The sequence below is a fragment of the Pan troglodytes genome, chromosome 23 (assembly GCF_028858775.2).
Source record: "Pan troglodytes isolate AG18354 chromosome 23, NHGRI_mPanTro3-v2.0_pri, whole genome shotgun sequence".
In the NCBI taxonomy this organism is placed as follows: domain Eukaryota; kingdom Metazoa; phylum Chordata; class Mammalia; order Primates; family Hominidae; genus Pan; species Pan troglodytes.
This window is the reverse complement of record NC_086016.1, coordinates 32,697,548-32,716,544: the sequence shown is the minus strand read 5'-3', so window position 1 is coordinate 32,716,544 and position 18,997 is coordinate 32,697,548. Positions and strand designations below refer to the sequence as shown.

Genomic DNA, 18,997 nt, shown 5'->3' with positions numbered 1-18,997 from the left:
TTGGTGAGAATCTATTCTGCACAGCTTAGCAGCTGAGTGATCTTCAGCGATCACTTACTTTCCTGAGACTTAGTTTCCTCCCTTGTGAAATGTGGTACCTATATGACGGCTATTTTGAGCTGAAATTACAATTGCTTCCCTGAACATCCCCACCTGTGTCTTCCAGTGACCCCTCAACATTAATGTGAGCAAAACAAGGCTCAACTTTCTGCAAACATGGTTCTATCTGTGCAGGACGAGCTAGATGATTTGTGAGGGACAGGGTGAGATGACTGCCCAGGCCACATGCTCACGACACCAGCCCTGTTCCTGTGTTGCCCTCATGAGCCAGCCACTGCCACCCTCTCCAGTCCATCCCTTTCCTTCTTCTTTTTTTTTTTTTTTGAGATGGAGCCTCGCTCTGTCGTCTAGGCTTGAGTGCAGAGTGCAGTGGCACAATCTTGGCTCACTGCAACATCTACCTCCTGGGTTCAATAAATTCTCCTGCCTCAGCCTCCCAACTAGCTGGGGTTACAGGTGCCTGCCACCACACCCGGCTAATTTTTGTATTTTTGGTAGAGATGGGTTTTCGCCATGTTGGCCAGGCTGGTCTCAAACTCCTGATCTGAGGTGATCCGCCTGCCTCAGCCTCTCAAAGTGCTGGGATTACAGGTGTGAGCGACCGTGCCCGGCTTCATTTCATTTTTAACTGTGGAATTGCTGGGTTTTAAATTTTAGCTTTAAATTAGATAATGCAAGTCACATAGTTCAAAACAAGTATTCACCAGTGCTTAACGTCTGTCTCTGTGTGAGTTCTAAGACCATGTCCTTGGGCCAGGTCACATTCACAAGAGCCTCAAATTTAAACTTTTGAGATCATCTCCAAACGAAATTTGGAATTTGGAAAAAGGGAAAAACGTTTTAAAAAAAAAAACCTCTTAAAATTGCATCTACTTCCAGACTGCACCATCTCAAGGTGATGTGACTATTTGTATAAATCTTGGAATTATTATTTGAGGAACACTTACAGAATTTATGTGTACAAATTAAAAGCTCGAATATGTTGAATGTACATTTAATTTATTTATTGATTTTTGAGATGGAGTCTCACTCTGTCGCCCAGGCTGGAGTGCAGTGGCAAGATCTCGGCTCACTGCAACCTCTGCCTCCCAGGTTCAAGCGATTCTCCTGCGTCAGCCTCCCAAGTAGCTGGGATTACAGGCGTGTGCCACCATGGCCAGCTAATTTTTGTATTTTTAGCAGAGACGGGGTTTCACCATATTGGTCACACTGGTCTCGAACTCCTGACCTCAGATAATCCGCCTGTCTTGGCCTCCCAAAGTGCTGGGATTACAGGCATGCGCCACCGCTCCCAGCCTTGAATGTACATTTTAAATATACCACGAGTCCACCACTAAGGCTCAGAAAATATAAGTGGCCTCTAGGGTCTCTGTACCTCCGCGAGGAAAAATGTCTTCCTTTCTTCTATTTTAGCCGCATAACCGCAAATAAACCAAAGAGAACCCGAAGCCGGTGGGAACTCAGCGCAGTCTCACCCTGCCCCTCGGGAACCGCTTCTCAGCAGCGGCAGCCGAAGTCTGACGACGCTTAGCAACCGTTACCTTGACAACGCAAGCCTATCGCGCACCATGGAGTGCGGCGCCCCTCTGCATCCCAGAAGGCACCGCGCTGTCTCTAAGCCTTCCGCCCCTCTCCGTCCCAACATGCAACGAGGCTCACAGTCAATGAATCGTCATCAGGGTGATTACAGAAAAGCCTGTATATCCACGTTTGTTTTAACACTTAAAGTGTTTGTAACCATTGTGAGCGGGAAAGATCTGGAAAGAGTGTTCTCAGTGATTTTTTTTCAGACTATAGTTTTAAATCTTGAGGAGGAAATCCCCATCTTTCCCTGGACTTTTACAGGCATCTCATTGGGCAGCCCTCACAAACCGACAGCGTGGGGTGGGGAGGGTCCTCGGGGTCCTTGGCAGGGCACGTGTGGGAGGAAGTGGAGCTGTCTGTACGCGCGGCCCTAGTCGGCTCCTCAACGTGGAGCGATGGGAGGCCTTGAGAAGAAGAAGGTGATTGGGAAAGACGGTGGGGATTCCCGAGGGGTGGGGTGCGGGGGCGGCAGAGCATGGGGTCGACTCTTTTCCCTGGCTCCGTCTCGTGGAGACTGGAAAGACGGGATCAACGTGGCCGTAATCAGCTGCGAGAAGGGGTCCGAGAATGGACAAGGATGGCAGTATTCGTTTAGTGAAATCCGAGAACGAACTCCAGAGTTCTTTCTGTGGAGAGGGCTGTGAAAGAGAGTTGAACTTACCAAGCGTAGCTTCATTCCAAAAGCAGGCCGAGCCGTGGGACCACTATTTACCGAAAGGGTGATAAACATTACGTAGAGCTCACCGTTACTGCACCGTTACATTAGTTGGTTAGTGTTGTCTTGGAAGTTCTCTTCGAGGCATAACATTTCGGCTGAAATGGGAAAGATCAGAACGTCTTGGATGGGTTCTGGGGCATGGGAGTGCTTAGCGAGCAGGCCTGACAAGGGAAACCAAGTGCCAAGATCAGTAGGCAGGGAAGGCTTGCTGTGTGTAAGGAGTTGGAAGGACATTAGGATGACTCGCATGTAAAGCAAGAAAAGAATGGCATCTGATAAGATTGGGGTTGGACACGTACTGTATCGTACAAGGCCTGTAAGCTTGGATTTTATTCTAAGTGCAGTAGGAATAGTGTAGAGCTTGGATTTTATTCTACGTGCAGTAGGAAAAAAAGGAGGAGTAACACGATTAGAGTTTTTCAGGGAGTTCTTGTGGCTGTATGGAGAATCGGCCCAGTGACATGAAAAGACTGGGAAGGGAATGGGAATGAGGAATATATAGTTGGCTTAAGTGTTTCTTTCAGAGTGAAAGTTTCTATTGCCAGTGTTCTTAACCCAACACACTACATTGAGTATCCAGTGCTAGCCATCGGAACTGCAAAGATACAAGATGGAAAACCTGCCCTTGAGTTGCAGATGTAGATATGTAACAAAATCGTTACAGTTTTTAAAAGCTGGGTTTCAGAGCCAGAATCAACAAAGATGATTCTTTGTTGTGGGAAGGATTGTCTTGTGTGTAGTAGGATATTTGGCAACGTCCCTGATCCTTTACCTACTGGATGCCAGTAGCACCCAGCAACCAAAAATGTCTCCAAACATTGCTGAACTCTCCTCCCCCCAGCACATACCCAGGGAGTACCCCATTGAGAACTATTTATTCCCTTAACATTTATAAGGATAAGCATGGTGACAGAGATAAGTGTGGCATAAGGTAATGGAAAACGCTATAAATGAAAACTCAACTTCTTAAGGCAGTCTGAAACTCATCTTTATACCTCCAAGACTTAGCATGGGCCTAATACCCAATAGACAATTAATGTCTAAAGGAAAGAATGAATGAAGGGTATGTTTCAAGACTATGATGTTATTAGTAAACGTACCTGTGGGAGACTAACAGGTTTGTCTCTTTAGAGCTGAACCTAGCCAAAGAGGCCCCTGCTGTCTTAGTCCAGAGGAAGATCTTGTTTGGAAACGACATGCTTGTTAGCTTGCAGGGTATTTGTTACAGTGCACTGATTGTCTCTATCGAGGGATACAGAAGTGTGAGGGATACAGAAATGTGGGTGTGAGGCAGCATCTTAGCACCACAGGCATCCAGATGGTTACACAAGACAATAGGCTTCTTAGGGGCAGGTAGAGACCAGGCTTTTTGTCTTTATTGCCTTCATAGCATCTAGCTTAGTGCTTTGACCATAATAGAGGACCTGTTATTGTCTGTTGAATGAATGAATGAGGAAGGGGAGAAGCTGTGTGGCTTAGAGCATGCTTTTTCAGCCAGGGTAATACCACCCTCAAGGGAACAAAATTGGTTGAGGGGCAGTATCTTAGCTATTACAATGGTTGTGGCTCCCCAAGGACCACATTACATAAACAGACCTACAGTATATCTCTGGTATTAACATTTTATGGGGCGTAGGGAAGAAAGGGTGATGGGTGAGGGAGGAAGGGGGTGTCTAGTAAGTCTCCTGGTAGTGGTGAAGAGATTATAATGAGGAAGAAAAGAAGGGGAAAAGATTAGGAACACTGGCTTAGCTATTAGGCATTCAGGTACTGGACTCAGACCTGAGTTTGAATCCCAGCCCCAACTCTTAAAAAGCTGTGTGCTTTTTAAGAGTTGCATGGGTTATTTTACGAGCCCGTTTTCTCCTATGTGAAATGGACGTTCTGACAGCACCTACATCACAGGGTTATGGGAATTAAATGAAATGTGTGAAAATCACTAATTGTAATGGCCAACATTTAGAGCTAGTGCTAAGCACTTGGCACAGCACCCTATCCGTAGCAGCCTCGCAGCCCTCAGCATCATGCAGATGTATGTGTTCCCTATGCTGACAGCCGCAAGGACGGTACAGGAGAGCTCATCCAGGCAGGTTGGCTCCTTCCCTGCAGTGTTTCCTCTCCTAGATTCATCTCAGCCACCTATCCAGAGTGATAGTTGCCTCTGGAACTAGGCATGCCCAGAGTTTGATGTCAGTCACTACAATCATTGCTAATGGGGAATTGTTTTTTTCCTCTCCCAGTATGAACGAGGCTCGGCCACTAACTACATCACCCGGAACAAAGCCCGGAAGAAGCTCCAGCTGAGCTTGGCTGACTTTAGGTGAATATAGAGGGACCGTGGGAAGCCTGGGCAGTGAATTGCACATTGAAAACTCAGCTGCATCCCTGTCTTACCTGAGTTGCCATACCCATTCTGGGGTTCTGGTATTCCTTCTCTTTCTCACCTGCCCTTGCTTTCGTGAGTTGTGTTTGCTAGGTGTGGTCCAAGGGAAAATGGAGGAGAACTGAACTGGATCGTCAGGATGGGCTAGCTGGGCTGGGCTGGGCTGGGTCCCTGCCATCCATCGCCTCCCATCTGGCAGAAGAGACCCCTGATCCTGCAACTAAGGGTTCTCATTCCTCATAGAGTCAAAATCAGACTTCACTGTGGCTTGTGGGCCCTGCCCTCTGGCGGTCCCTGGCCTTTGTGGCTCACCTGGCCCACTTTTTTTTTTTTTTTTTTTTCCTGGAGACAGAGTCTCACTCTGTTGGCCAGGCTGGAGTGCATTGGCGTGCTCTCAGCTCACTGCAACCTCCACCTCCCAGGTTCAAGCGATTCTCCTGCCTCAGCCTCCCGAGTAGCTAGGATTACAGGTGCTGGTGACCGTGCCTGGCTAACGTTTGTATTTTTTTTAGTAGAGACGGGATTTCACCATGTTGGCCAGGCTGGTCTCCAGTTCATGACCTCAGGTGATCCGCCTGCCTCAGCCTTCCAAAGTGCTGGGATTACAGATGTGAGCCATCAAGCCTAGTCCACTTTTATTCCTTCAAACACACCAGCTCTTTCCAGCCTTCTGGACTTTGTCTCTTTTGTTGGGATGCTTCTCTCCTTTTTATGGCTGAAATGTTGATATCTCAAAAAGGCCTTTCTTAACTCCCCTAGAGACTCGCAAGTCTGCGTTTTTCTTTTATGATTGTGATTGTCAGACTCATGTACTAGGATGTGAGGTCTCTAAGGGCAGGGACCCCATGTTCCCCATTTACTGTTGTTTTCCAGGCCCAGCTGTGGCCAGTGCTCCCCACCTTTACCCACATAACTGACATAACAGATGGCCTCTGTCTTCCAGGCGGCTGTGCATTCTGAAGGGCATTTATCCCCATGAACCCAAACACAAGAAGAAGGTTAACAAGGGTTCTACAGCAGCCCGAACGTTTTACCTTATCAAAGACATCAGGTTTCTCCTCCACGAACCCATCGTCAACAAGTTCCGGGAATACAAGGTGAGTTCTGGGCTCTAGGGTCTGTCAGGTTCTCATCGCAGCTCTGTGACCCACTAACTAACTGTGACCTTGGGCAGATTGCCTACCCTCTCTGAGTAAGCCTATACAGAGGGCAGGGTGAGCCTCAACAGAAGTACTTGGAGGGAAGAGGTCGGTTAGTTTGGAGGACCTGGCCCCAAAACAGGACTCCGTTGCATTTTTCTGGGTGTCTCAGTGTCACACACAGACCCACAGCTTGTTTCATGCCGATATAGTCTGGTGTTGGGAACGGAGGCCAGCCTTTCTCATCCTGTCAGTGGCAGGTCACTTGGCTTCTGTTCTCAGCTGAAAAATGGAGCTGCTTTGCTGTGCCATCCTCCCATGTAAACGTGTGGAATTGGGACATCTGTGCATTGTCAAAAAGGGTGCCTGGTCTAGCTCTGCTGGTTAACACACCAGGCTTGGTGCTCCTTGGAGTTGGCTCTTTTGCTTATCCTGGGCAGAGGGGTCAGTGACACAGGCACATAGCTGTGGCCAGCTTCAGGAGGCATGAGAGTCCTTCTGCCGTGCGTTTCCATCTTCCATGGAAGAAGTTGTCCAGGAGCCCTGAGCCTCAGCATTGAGGTGTTTTCTTTCTTTCTTCCAGGTGTTCGTCCGGAAGCTCCGGAAGGCTTATGGGAAGAGCGAGTGGAACACTGTAGAGCGTTTAAAGGACAATAAGCCCAACTACAAACTTGACCACATCATCAAGGAACGGTGAGCTGGGCTTTCCTCATGACACTGCTGTTTCTTCATTTACTGCTGGTCTCTGCCCTAGCACCAGGGATATAGTAGGGAACAAGACTAAGACCCTGCTCAAAGAGCTTGCAACTTTTTCAAGGACACAGACCAAAAACCAAGCTAGCAAATTACTATAATGATTACGAGGTTTGTAGTTACAGGCTTGTCAGAGGGGTCTCTGAAGGGAGACGTTTGAGCCAGCCCGCGGAAGCACAATCCAAGTAGAGGCCGTGGCAAGTGCAAAGGCCCCATGGTGGGAGAGCCCCAGGGCTCCATGGAGGCACGGCGGGTACCTGGTGAGATGTGGGAAGCATGGCTAGACACCTCTTGTCTGAACTGTTCCTTGCCCAGCCTTCTCAGACTCAGTTCACTGCAACCTCCACCTCCCAGGTTCAAACAATTCTCCTGCCTCAGCCTCCTCAGTAGTTGGGATTACAGGCACCACCACCACGCCTGGCTAATTTTTGTACTTTTAGTAGAGACTGGGATTCCCCATGTTGGCCAGGCTGACCTCACGTGATCTACCCACCTCGGCCTCTCAAAGTGCTGGGATTACAGGTGTGAGTCACCGCACTCAGCCTAAATCAGCAATTTTTAATCAGGGGTGATCTTGCTTTTTCTGTGGACATTTGGCAATGTCTGGAGACTCTTTTGGTTCTCACGACTTGGATGGACGTGCTGTTGGTGTTGAGTGGAGAGAGGCCAGTGATGCTGCTAAATACGCTATAGTAGTCCCCCACAACATAGAATAGTCTGACCCGGAATGTCAGTAGTGGTAAAGTTCAGAACCCCTGGACTGGTAAATGTCTGTCATCTTTGGAGGCTGATGGCCCGGGAACACTGAGCTCTAGGATGGCTTGGGTTGGCTTCATCCAACCTGGCTGTGGGCTGTCACAGGAAGTGCCCTGGCCTAGGAGCTAGACAGCTGGTGTTCGCATCCCAGCTGTGTGGCACATGAGCTGGGTGGCCAGAGGGTATTTCCTAGCCCGAGCAGGTCCCCATCTTCAGAAGAGATGATGGTAGTTCCTGTCCTGCCTGTGGCACACAGTGTTAGGTGAAATAAATGAAAAAAAGCCACACACGAAAAGCAAGTGCCTGGATTCATACACAAACCAAGTGTGGTGATGTGGTTGTGGTGATCTCATACTACACCATCCCCAGCTCCTTAGCTAGAGCCAGAGCTTAAGAAAGAAAAGCAGTTGGCCCAGAAATGCTGGTGCTGTTTCTACAGAAAGCCTGGGTTCTTGGTTTTGTCTGTGAGGTGGAGAGTGAGGAAACTACAAGGCACCAGAGTGGGCCAGTTGAGGCTGCCACCTCTGCACCAAGAACCCAGACAGCTGTCCTGCTGCCTCATCAGAGGTCTCTGCAGGCCTTTCTTGCATCTTGGCATGGGTTTGAAGACCTGGCAGACTTCTGACTCGTAGCAGTGAATGATGCCATCTGGGGCTGGAAGGACCTTGGCAATGTCTGGTCTCATGGATTTTGGAGTCTTTTTTGAAATAGCAGAACCCATTCTTTTTTTTTTTTTAACCCCTGCCCCCACTCCCCCCAACCCCTGACCAGAACCCATTCTTCAAAAGGAAGCTGCTTCTCCTTGAAGACTGGGCATTTGGAAAAAAGAAAATAGAAAAAGTAACAAAAATGATTTTTGAAAAGGTAGCTTCCTGGAAGGCAGTTTGGATGCCAGCGTCTCTGGCAGCTGCTGTGGCTGCGGGAGAGAGGCTTGAAGCTCTGTCTGTCCGCTTGGGCTCAAGGCGTTTCTAGGGAGCTGCAAGAGCCCAGTTGTAAATGAAGAGTCTGGGTCACAGCTCAGACTGGGACTGGAATCCAGGTGTTGTTACTTGTGGTTCCGTGTCTTCTCTGTGACCCATGCCTCTGTCCCTCAACAGGGCAGCCACACAGTGCCCAGGGTGGCTCATCCTTGTTGGCTTCATCATTTACCAGAGGATTCCCCGAAACACATTCTGCTCTGGCTCTTCCGGGACCCAGTTCCCTGGGTCTCATTGGTTCTGCCAACTAGACATGTCCAAGGGATGAGAGGCATGGAAGACATAACCTACGCTGGCGACCTGTGGCCAGGCCCAGTCATAAGTGCTGCTGAGGGGAAGCAGCCCCCACCCCGCTCCCTGCTCCACCAGGGCAGCTTCGGTTTCCCATTTTCCATTTTGGACCTCCCTGTAGAGTGTCTGTGCACTAAAGGTTCCACCTTCAAAGAGAGTCATAGAGCCCCTGACTCCGTCTACCTTCGTGCACCACAAAATCCGCACGTGGGTCAAGGCTGGGTCTTTGGTGAGCAGTCGGTGTCTTGAGGACCCCCATCGGGACTTCTCTGGTCCTCAGAGCCTAGTGGGCGCATCCTGGTTAAGTGGTTCCTCCTAGGGGCTGTGGTCAGCTGTGGGGAAGCTGCTCCTGCCAGATCAGGAGGTGGCAGTGGTGAGGCCTGGCTTGAGGAACAGGACATCTGCTGTGGGATAAGAAGATCAGGGTACCCCTTGGCACCCAGGCTGAACAGGCCCCATGTGCTGCCTCACTGGCCATGCAGGTACCCCACGTTCATCGATGCCCTGCGGGACCTGGACGATGCCCTCTCCATGTGCTTCCTGTTTTCCACCTTCCCACGGACTGGCAAGTGCCACGTGCAGACCATTCAGCTGTGCCGCCGGCTCACTGTGGAGTTCATCCACTACATTATTGCTGCCCGTGCCCTGCGCAAGGTGAGCCTGGGACTGCCCGGCGGGCACCCCACCCTGCCCCCTCTCCTGCCACCCCATGGTCTTCACCCAGATGTCTTGTCCTCTTCCCCAGGTCTTCCTGTCCATCAAAGGCATTTACTACCAGGCCGAGGTACTGGGGCAGCCCATCGTGTGGATCACTCCCTATGCCTTCTCCCATGACGTGAGTGTGCCTGTTGGGAGGGGACGGGCTTGTGCTGCCTCCTAGACAGATACGGATGTGGAGGAAGGGGGATTTTGCTGTCCATGGAGTTTAGCAAGTGCTGGGTTCCCAACTGTTGACAAGGGGTGAGGCGCGGCAGAATGTGCCACACAGCATCCTCATAAAGAGCGGGAGCCTAAGCTAGCCCTATGGCAGCACCTGCCAGCTGCGTGCCCTTGGATGTGTTCCTTTCACCTCTCTGTGCCTCAGTTAACAGTGTCTACACCCTTAACAGTGCCTGGTGCTTGGCCTTTTAGGGCCGAATAAACAGTGAGAACAGCTCTCAGGGCCATACCCAGCCTGCATGCCCAGCACCATGTGGTGCCACCATGGGGACAGTGACAGAGCCCTGCCCTCGAACCTACTGGGCTCCTCGTGCCTGCTTTGCTGCCGATAGCTGCCAGACCTTGGCCAAGTGGCCTTGCCTCCCTTCTCTGCTTCCCCCTTCCTGCCTCTCTGCCCCACAGGACTCGAGGACTGGGAGAGAAGGGGAACGGTGAGCACAGGAGAGCACTTAGCATGTGGCACTGTTTCCTGTATATATTGTTTTCTTTTTCTTTTAAAATAGAGATAGGGTCTCACTATATTACCCAGACTGGTCTGGAACTCCTGAGCTCAAGCAGTCCTCCAATCTCAGCCTCCCAAAGTGCTAGGATTATAGGCGTGAGCCACAGAGCCCAGCCTTTTTCTTTATCTCTTTGAAATCCTGGAAATTGTTGGCAGGGATCCACTGAGAGAAACCCTGGTTTTGCCCTCTCATGGAGCTTCTAGTGCCCCGCAGGTGGGCCAGGCTCTCCTGCCTCCCTGTGCTGGTGGCCTGCGTTTAGCCCACCTTGCTTGATCATTGAGTGGGAACTGGTGCCTTCAGTGGAGAGCAGCCGCTGCCGGTCCAGTTAGCACAGTGGCTCTGCTGCCCAGATTATCAGGGGCTCCAGGGGGAGCTGGGGCTCTAGGTGCCCTGGGCTGTTACTTACGATCCCTTGTGGGTGGGGTTGCAAGGACTGGAACCTACCCTGACTGGCTGTCTGGTGGTGAGGCTGTGGCCTGTTTGCGAGTGAGAGGCGGGCTTGGCCCTCAGCAGTCCCTGTTCCCACTCCCCCTGGGGCACTCGTGGGTGGCCCTTCCTTCTTCCCCTCCCCAGCCCTCCTCTCCTCCTCCTTCCTTCCTGCCTTCCTCTTGGTCCTTCCTTCTCTCTGATGTCCTGCCCCCATGCTGCTCAGACTGGTCTTTGTGTGTCCTCCCTGGTGGTGAATAGGGCCCTGTGGTGGGCCGGTCTCCACACAGCTGGCCCTGGGGGAAGGGAGCCAGCCACGCATTCCCCTTTCCTCCTCGGCCAGTTCACTGCCGTTGCTTCCTCTCAGCGGATGGGGAGGACTGGCACTAGGTCGTAGCGGAGCCCAGTTGTGCCCCTCCTGTGAGCAGCCAGGGTTGGGTTCATAGCTGTGGAACTCAGGCTGGTTGTAGGGGCGGGGTCTCCCTGCTCAGTGCTGGGCTGTGGGAAATGGGGTTGGTCCCCAGATGTGCCTGTCAGGGGCCCTCACAGATTCTCATGGAAGGATGGCGGTGTGAGTGAGGGAACAGGCAGGGCTTCTCTTGGCCCTATGTGCTCTCACAGCACAGGTCACTGTCTGGCAGCAGAATAGCGGAACAGCTAAGAGTCATGGGCACACCCGGCACCCATGGTGATCACTACTGATTTTCACTTTGCTCGGAACATCCTGCCGCGTCCTGGGGGCCAAATGGGCTGGCTCGGCCTCCATGGTTTTAGGGGGCAGAACTGCTCAAGAGTTGTGATTCTGTCTGGGCCTCGGTTCTTTGCCCTGTTTTGCCCTATTAACTGCTCCAGGGCAAAGATGAGCCTTCTGTGTCCCCTGCTGCTGGGATGACAGCTCTGTGCCTTTGCCCTGACCAATAAGTAGTTTGTCTGCTGGCCATTTCCCAAGAGCTCCCTGGGGGCTGAGCCAGGCCAGCTGCCAGCCTACCCTGGCCCCTCAGGTCATGCCTCTGGACCTAGCTTGGGCCCAAGGAGGGAGTCACTCAATTCTGAGTGTCCATCCCAAGGTTCAGAGGTGGCACTCAGTGGGCGGCCTGAGCCCCATGCGTCCCCCGCCCCCGCTGGGCCTGGCCTTCCCAAGGCACCTTAGTCAGCCAAGGTTTTGCCAGCCCCTCTGGGCTAGAGACAGCGCTGGGAGTACCGCCCTCTGGTGCTCACACGCTAGCCCAGCAGCAGACATGCAGCAAAGATTGTAGGCTAGGTGATGCAGAAGGCAGGAGCTCTGGCCAGGTCGGAAAGTGGTCTGTCCGAGTCTGAGCTAGACCTGAAGGAAGTGGGAGAGCCAGAGCAGGGAGGGGAGGGCCAGCCAGTCTTCGGAGCAGCGGGGACCAGGGTCCCTTTTCTCACTCTTTTATGGGGGTCTGGCACTGACTTCCAGGATGCGTCTAACCCTTGGGACCCCTATCCAGAGCCTCACTTGTGGCTGGGAACACTTGTGGCCGGGAACACTTGTGGCCGGAACGCCCCCGGTGGGAAGATCCATGCCACCCCTTCCCTAGGGCAGCGCCTTAAGGGCAGGGCCTTCTTGAGGAGCTTGGGGTCCTTGGGTAGGTCAGACACCCTCCACTCTGTGGGTTGTCTGTCCCTCCTTTGCCCCCATCCCTGCACCCACACTGCTCATGCATCTCTTGTGTTCCCCAGCACCCGACAGACGTGGACTACAGGGTCATGGCCACCTTCACCGAGTTCTACACCACGCTGCTGGGCTTTGTCAATTTCCGCCTTTACCAGTTGCTCAACCTCCACTATCCCCCGAAGGTAGGACCCCAGCCCAGTGCCTTCTGCTCGCCGTGCAGGGGCCACAGCCCTTCTCTGTCCACACAGAGGCGAGGGGCTGTGGCTGTCCTCTGCCTCCTGACCTTCCCTTTGCCTACTAGCTCGAGGGTCAGGCCCAAGCAGAGGCAAAGGCCAGTGAGGGCACCTACGCATTGGACTCCGAGAGCTCTATGGAGGTGAGAGGCTCCAGGAGCATCACCTGGCATCTCCCAAGGGAGTGGTCTCTGTCCCCAACACCTCTGGGGGTCTGGTTCAGGGTGGGGGTGGTTATGGCTAGGTGGGTGGTCTCAGCCTGCCCTTGGAACCCACACCTGCTGATGCCCAGGACTGTCACTGCTGCCCCTCCCCACCCTGGCCACATGCCCGCATGAGGTCCCCCACTGCAAGCAGCCCCCTTCTCTCCTGTAGAAACTGGCAGCCCTCAGTGCCAGCCTGGCCCGTGTGGTGGTGCCTGCCACAGAGGAGGAGGCTGAGGTGGATGAGTTTCCCACTGATGGGGTGAGCACTGCACTGCCTTCTGGCAGGAGGGCTGGGAGGGGTCGTGTGGGGGGTTTCCCAGCTTAGGGACACTTGCATCCTATAATTAGGTGTTATTTGACGGTCAAAGCAACTGAGCAGAAGAATGGGCTGAATTGTCATCAGAGTTTACATAGGAGGCAACAGAGCTCAGGAGTGGGGCCTTGGAGTTTCCTTTGAAGGCAGGATCCAGGATCTAGAAGGAAGCTGGAGTGGACGTTATCTCCAGCCCTGGCCCTCCAGTGGGGGTGGGCAGCCCTGGTGGTGCGAGGCCTGGCCCCTTTCTCAACAGGAGATGTCAGCGCAGGAGGAAGACCGCAGGAAGGAGCTGGAGGCGCAGGAGAAGCACAAGAAGCTTTTTGAGGGCCTGAAGTTCTTCCTGAACCGAGAGGTGCCCCGTGAGGCCCTGGCCTTCATCATCAGGTAGGGAGGCTCAAGGGCCCGCTGACAGCATTGGTTCGGCCATGCTCTGGTCTGGGTCCTGCCCTGGTGCCCATCGGTAACATTGGGATGGTGTCAGTTTCCACTTCTTATGAAACAGTGTGTGGAAAGTGCTCGGCACCACACTGAGCACATAGGAAGTGCTCAGCAGAGGGCGGAACTACCGTCATTTTATTACTAGCTTAGCACAGAAGGATGGGCAGTGGGCAGATCTCTGCTGAGCCAGGATTGAAGGATCCTGGGGTGAGGAGGGGGTAATTGTGTCCTAAGAGGGTGAGTTTATGGGCTGGGTGGCCAGCAGGTCCCAGGGAGCTGAGTCCCAGGACAGGCAGCTCATGTCTGTGTACCCGTGTGGGCTCTCCCTGTTCCTGTAGGAGTTTTGGGGGGGAAGTGTCCTGGGACAAATCTTTGTGCATTGGGGCCACCTATGACGTCACAGACTCCCGCATCACCCACCAGATTGTCGACCGGCCTGGGCAGCAGACCTCAGTCATTGGCAGGTAGGCCCCCGAGGGTCCTCGTCCGGATTTCTGGGTGTCCTCTCTCAAAGGCCCTGCGATGCAGCGGGACCCTGAGTTGCCCTTTGTGACTCGTTTTTGCCTGCCACTCTGCGCCAGGTGCTACGTGCAGCCCCAGTGGGTGTTTGACTCAGTGAACGCCAGGCTCCTTCTCCCCGTGGCAGAGTACTTCCCTGGGGTGCAGCTGCCCCCACACCTTTCACCCTTTGTGACCGAGAAGGAAGGAGATTACGTTCCACCTGAGAAGCTGAAGCTGCTGGCTCTGCAGCGGGGAGAGGACCCAGGTGAGCAGGATGGGACTGGGCTGGCCTTGACCCCTGGGCCCACGCTGGCTGTTTCCCTTAGCTGCCAAGGTGGAAAGCTCCAGGGAACAGGCAGTAGGAGCAGAAAGCCCTTTGAAGTCACCTGTGGAGTAAGGCTTAGGAGAAGGGACATCTGCCTCCTGGGGTCAGGTATTATTTGACGTTCAGGATGACTGAGCAGAAGAACATGCTGCATTGTCATCAGAGTTTACATTGGAGGCGACAGAGCTCAGGACTGGGGGTCTTGGAATTTCCTCTGATGGCAGCTGGGCTGTGGGGAGGTGCAAGAGAGGGCCACAATTGGGACAGCCCTGAACTGCCCATGGCTAAAGACGGCAGGGTCAGAGAGGATGGGGCCTGGGCCTGTTGTCACCCTGCCAGAGAGACAGTAGATTCCCAGGGCATTCAGAGGACATTGGCTTCTCTAGGAAACCTGAATGAGTCAGAAGAGGAGGAGGAAGAGGACGACAACAACGAAGGTGATGGTGATGAAGAGGGAGAAAATGAGGAGGAGGAGGAAGATGCAGAGGCTGGTTCAGAAAAGGAGGAAGAGGCCCGGCTGGCAGCCCTGGAAGAGCAGAGGATGGAGGGGAAGGTAGGGGGAGCTGCAATGTGGGGCTTGGCCTGGGAAGCAGCCCTGCTTGGTGCCTGCCCTGGCCTAGAAGGTCAGGAGCCAGAGGATTGTGGAGGTCGGGAGAACCTGCCCCCACAAGCACCCTCCTTGTGTCCCCAGAAGCCCAGGGTGATGGCAGGCACCTTGAAGCTGGAGGATAAGCAGCGGCTGGCCCAGGAGGAGGAGAGTGAGGCCAAGCGCCTGGCCATTATGATGATGAAGAAGCGGGAGAAGTACCTGTACCAGAAGATCATGTTTGGCAAGAGGCGAAAAATCCGAGAGGTGAGTTCCTGCTGCCCACTTGAGACCCAGGTGTGGCCACCAGACCCAACTGCACAGGTGAACTTATGTGGCTTGGGGCCCTCCTCTAGGCAGACTGAGGCTCTCCTAGCCTTTTCCTGAGGTTGCCTGCCTGGCCCAGCCCAGCCTTTGGGGCCCCCGACCTGGGCCAGTGTAGGCGTCTTGGTACTGCCATCTCCGGCCTGGGCTTTCCTTAGGGCTTCCGTCCCACTCCGCATCCGGCTTCCTGAGTCTGCTGGGGTCTGCAAACAGAGCCTTCCCGGCGGACTCAAGGACTGGGGGCGGGGGTGGCGGGGGGGAGCTTTGTTAAACTTCTATCTGTTTTGTATTTTCTTGTTCATGAAGCCATATATGCTAATTAAAAATACAAACTCATGCACCCTGGAACCCTGTGATGAGTGATGCAGAAGTGGCTCACAGCCCTGCCCTTGGAATAGAGCAGCCTGTAGTAACAGCCCCCAGGTTTCCCTTGTGCCCATAATGACCCGTGTTTGGGAGGTCATGCTATAGGTTGTTTTGAGATATAATTTGTTTTTTGAGACAGAGTCTTCCTCTGTCACCCAGGCTGGAGTGCAGTGGAGCGATCTGTGCTCACTGCAACCTGTGTCTCACAGGTTCAAGCAATCCTCCTGCCTCAGCCTCCCGAGTAGCTGGGATTAGGGCGTGTGCCACCACACCTGGCTAATTTCTGTATTTTTAGTAGAGACGGGGTTTTACTGTCTTGGCCAGGCTGGTCTTGGACTCCTGACCTCAAGTGATCTGCCTGCCTTGGCCTCCTAAAGTGTTGGGGTTAGAGGCATGAGCCACTGTACCCAGCCTGAGTTGTAATTTTCATTTAACCATAATATGGACTTCTCATCCAAAACCTGGCCTGTCCCCTGTGATGGGATTAGATTGTTCTCCAGTTTCAGTCATTCTCAGAAAACATCCCTGAGCATGTTCCTGCCCACCTCTGAATGATTCTGCAGGCTAAATTCTTAGAAGCATAATTGGTGCAGTTTGGAAATAGTTATTGTCAAATGGGTCTGGGCATGGTGGCTCACGCCTGTAATCCCAGCACTTTGGGATACCAAGACAGGAGGATCACTTGAGGCTAGGAGTTCAAGACCAGCATTGGCAACATATTGAGACCCTGTCTCTACCCAAAAAAAAAAAAAAAAAAAAAAGGGCTACGCATGGTGGTGCACACCTGTAGTCAATCCCAGCTACTCCGGAGGCTGAAGTGGGAGGATCGTTTGAGGCTGCAGTGAGCTATGATTGTGCCACTGTGCTCCAGGCTGAGCAACAGAGAAAGACCCTGTCCCTTTAAAAAAATTAAAAATATATTGTCAGATGACCCCGGAAAGAAGGTTCTTCCTGTTGTACCCCTTTCCACCAGCTCCTGGTGAAGGTTCCAGTGGCATCCAGCTTTCCCAGGTGGTGTAGGGAAATGGGGCAGTTGCCAAGGCTCCTTCCAGCTCTGGGAGTTGAGGATTCTCTTATCTCGAGATTTGTGGGCCCATGAAATAATGTTGTTAAAGCAGGGCTAGGGCATGTTTTCTCACCGTGAAGTGGGTCAGGTAGATTTTTTTCCTGTGGGAATTTGTGACCTTTTCTGGAAGCTCTGCTTTTAAGGGATATAGCTTTGAGTTCTGTGCCCCCCACCCTCCCTTCTACACATACCTCAGCCTGACCTTCGCCTTCCCCCTCGCAGGCCAACAAGCTGGCGGAGAAGCGGAAAGCCCACGATGAGGCGGTGAGGTCTGAGAAGAAGGCCAAGAAGGCAAGGCCAGAGTGAGTGCCTGCGGCCCCTCACAGGGCTGAGGCCAGCCCCTAGCAGCTGGATGTGGCAGAGGCAGGCCAGAGGACCTAAGTGTGATGGACCAGAGTCACTTCTCTTCTCCTCCTCCTTTCTCCAGCCAGCCCTGACCCCTCATGCTCTCTGGCTGGGCCAGTGGGCAGCCCTCGCTTCCCTTGGATGGAGCTGCCCTGCTGGTGCCTGGTCAGAGAAGAGGCCTCTGTGCCCAGCCTGATTCTCTGCTCCCAGGAGCCAGTGACATGAGGTGCAGAGGCCCACCCAGCCCCCTACCTACTGCCCCCATTCATCCTGGCTTTCCACAGCCCCCTCCCACACAGTTGGACCCGTGATTCTCAGGGTGCTGTGATGGGGTGAGGGTGGGGGGAGCATTTGTTATTAAATGACTGGACTTTTGTGCCAATTGCATTCTGTGTCCATGAGCCTTCCTAGGGTTGGAGGAGGCCTACCTAGCACTCTATGCTGCAGGCTGGGCCAGCCCTGGGTATTTACTGAGACAGAGCTGGGCACCGCTCAGAGCTCTCTGGATGTCCAAGGACCCCTCCAGGTCCAGGGATGCCAAAAGGTAGGCACAGAGGTTCTGGACCTGGGCTTCACAGCCTGTGTGACCATGGTTCACATTCTAACCCAGGCATTTTCCCTCTGCACCTGCTTCCTCATGTGTCAGTTACTGGTAGAAATTCTGTTCTTTGAAAGGGATGTGTTGAGGGTTCTGTGATAACTTTATAGTCTCAGACCTTACGGACTTGGTAATATCAGGTGTGTGGTAAGTACTTGGTAAACACCAACTGATTTATATCACTTCCTGCTGGACTCGGCCCAGAAGGTAAAAGCCAGATCCGGAATGATCTGTGGGTCTGCGGTGAGGTCCTGCCCTCAGCTTGCCTTGGCGTGTTGGCAGAACCGCTGAGTACCTCCCAGCGTAGGATTCCGCAGCAGCTGCACTTACGGTCTGTGAGGCCTGCCTGACAGCTTCCCCGCTGACCTTGGCAGTGTCCCTGCTGATGCCCATTGGGATATGCCTTTGCCTGGAACCGCCAGTGCATCATGATGGAGCCAGGACCACAACCTGGGTCTCTCAGTGCTCACTCAGCCCCTCCCAGGACTCACTTCCCAGGGTGAGTGCTGTCGAGGGTTGGGGCCACGCTGAGGAAGTGTGGGTTTGGAATGGCTCTACTTTCCCTGAATCTAGGCACCTGAGGGCCTTGCCCTCTGTCTCTCACTGTTTGCTGGCTGTGTGGGCAGAGAATGTTTTTGTGGCAGTGGATGTAGGTCCAGCCTGTGCAGGGGGAAGGCAAGAGCTTGGGCAGGCTCTGGCCTGGGGAGCAGAAAACCTAGGGTTCCCCCTCTCAGCTGGGACTGGCTGTGGGTGGAAGGAGAGGGCTGTGTGCCATTCCCACTCTGTCATGCACACGGCGATGGGAGGGAGTGAGGTTGCCTTCAGAGGCTGGGACAGAGGGTCAGGACCTCTGGAGCCAGAGCCTGCAGCCCCAGGAGACAACTCAGGCCTGTCTGGGGAACTGTGCATCCAGGGCCACACGGCTAGAGCGCAGGCCCATCAGATACGGAAAAATTCCTGGCAGCCATGCTGATGTGGAATTTTCCCCATTCCAGAATCGCCCAGTAATGGCGGGGGCAGTGGGGCTCTGACGCGTCCCAGGCCCCACTGGGTGGCCAGCTGGTTCCTTACTGCCCACAGCTGGCGCTGAGGATTCCTGGCCCCTGGCAGGCATTGGTCCTCATCCATGGTCTTGCTCCTCTGGGGTGAAGAAGGAAAGGCCAGGCCTGGAAAATGAGACAGGGCCTGGATGGGACACCTGCCTCCTGGTGGCCTTGCTCAGCCCTCATTGGCACCCTAGAGAGTTGACAGCTGAGACCTCCAGGTGACAGGACCAGTTGGAGCTCAGTCTCTTGCTTGAGCTCCCTCCACTCCCATGAGTGCCAAAAATGTGTCGTCCCCAGTTGGCACTGACTAGAGCAAGAAGCCGTATGATCCATTGGATCCTAAGGGCCCCAGGACCCCCCAACCAAAGTTAAGCAATAGTCCGGCCGCCGCCTTTTTCCCAGAGCCCTGGCTCCCCTCCCCACCACCACCAAGCCTGGGCATCCTCAAGTCTTCTGGGCTGGGGGCTCCGTTGAGCCAGAGG

The 18,997-nt window shown here is 53.5% G+C and overlaps 1 protein-coding gene across 1 annotated transcript; it reads left to right on the top strand.

Moving 5' to 3' along the window:
* Positions 1-1,993: 1,993 nt before the first annotated feature.
* Positions 1,994-17,253, top strand: PES1 (pescadillo ribosomal biogenesis factor 1). The gene is given in 15 exon segments (NM_001246365.1): positions 1,994-2,063; positions 4,603-4,682; positions 5,689-5,842; positions 6,468-6,577; positions 9,144-9,315; positions 9,407-9,496; positions 12,231-12,347; positions 12,467-12,541; positions 12,774-12,863; positions 13,174-13,304; positions 13,697-13,822; positions 13,940-14,124; positions 14,571-14,737; positions 14,876-15,037; positions 16,749-17,253. Coding segments are annotated over 15 exon segments (1,767 nt in total). The 5' UTR covers positions 1,994-2,039; the 3' UTR covers positions 16,833-17,253.
* The last annotated feature ends 1,744 nt before the right edge of the window (positions 17,254-18,997 follow it).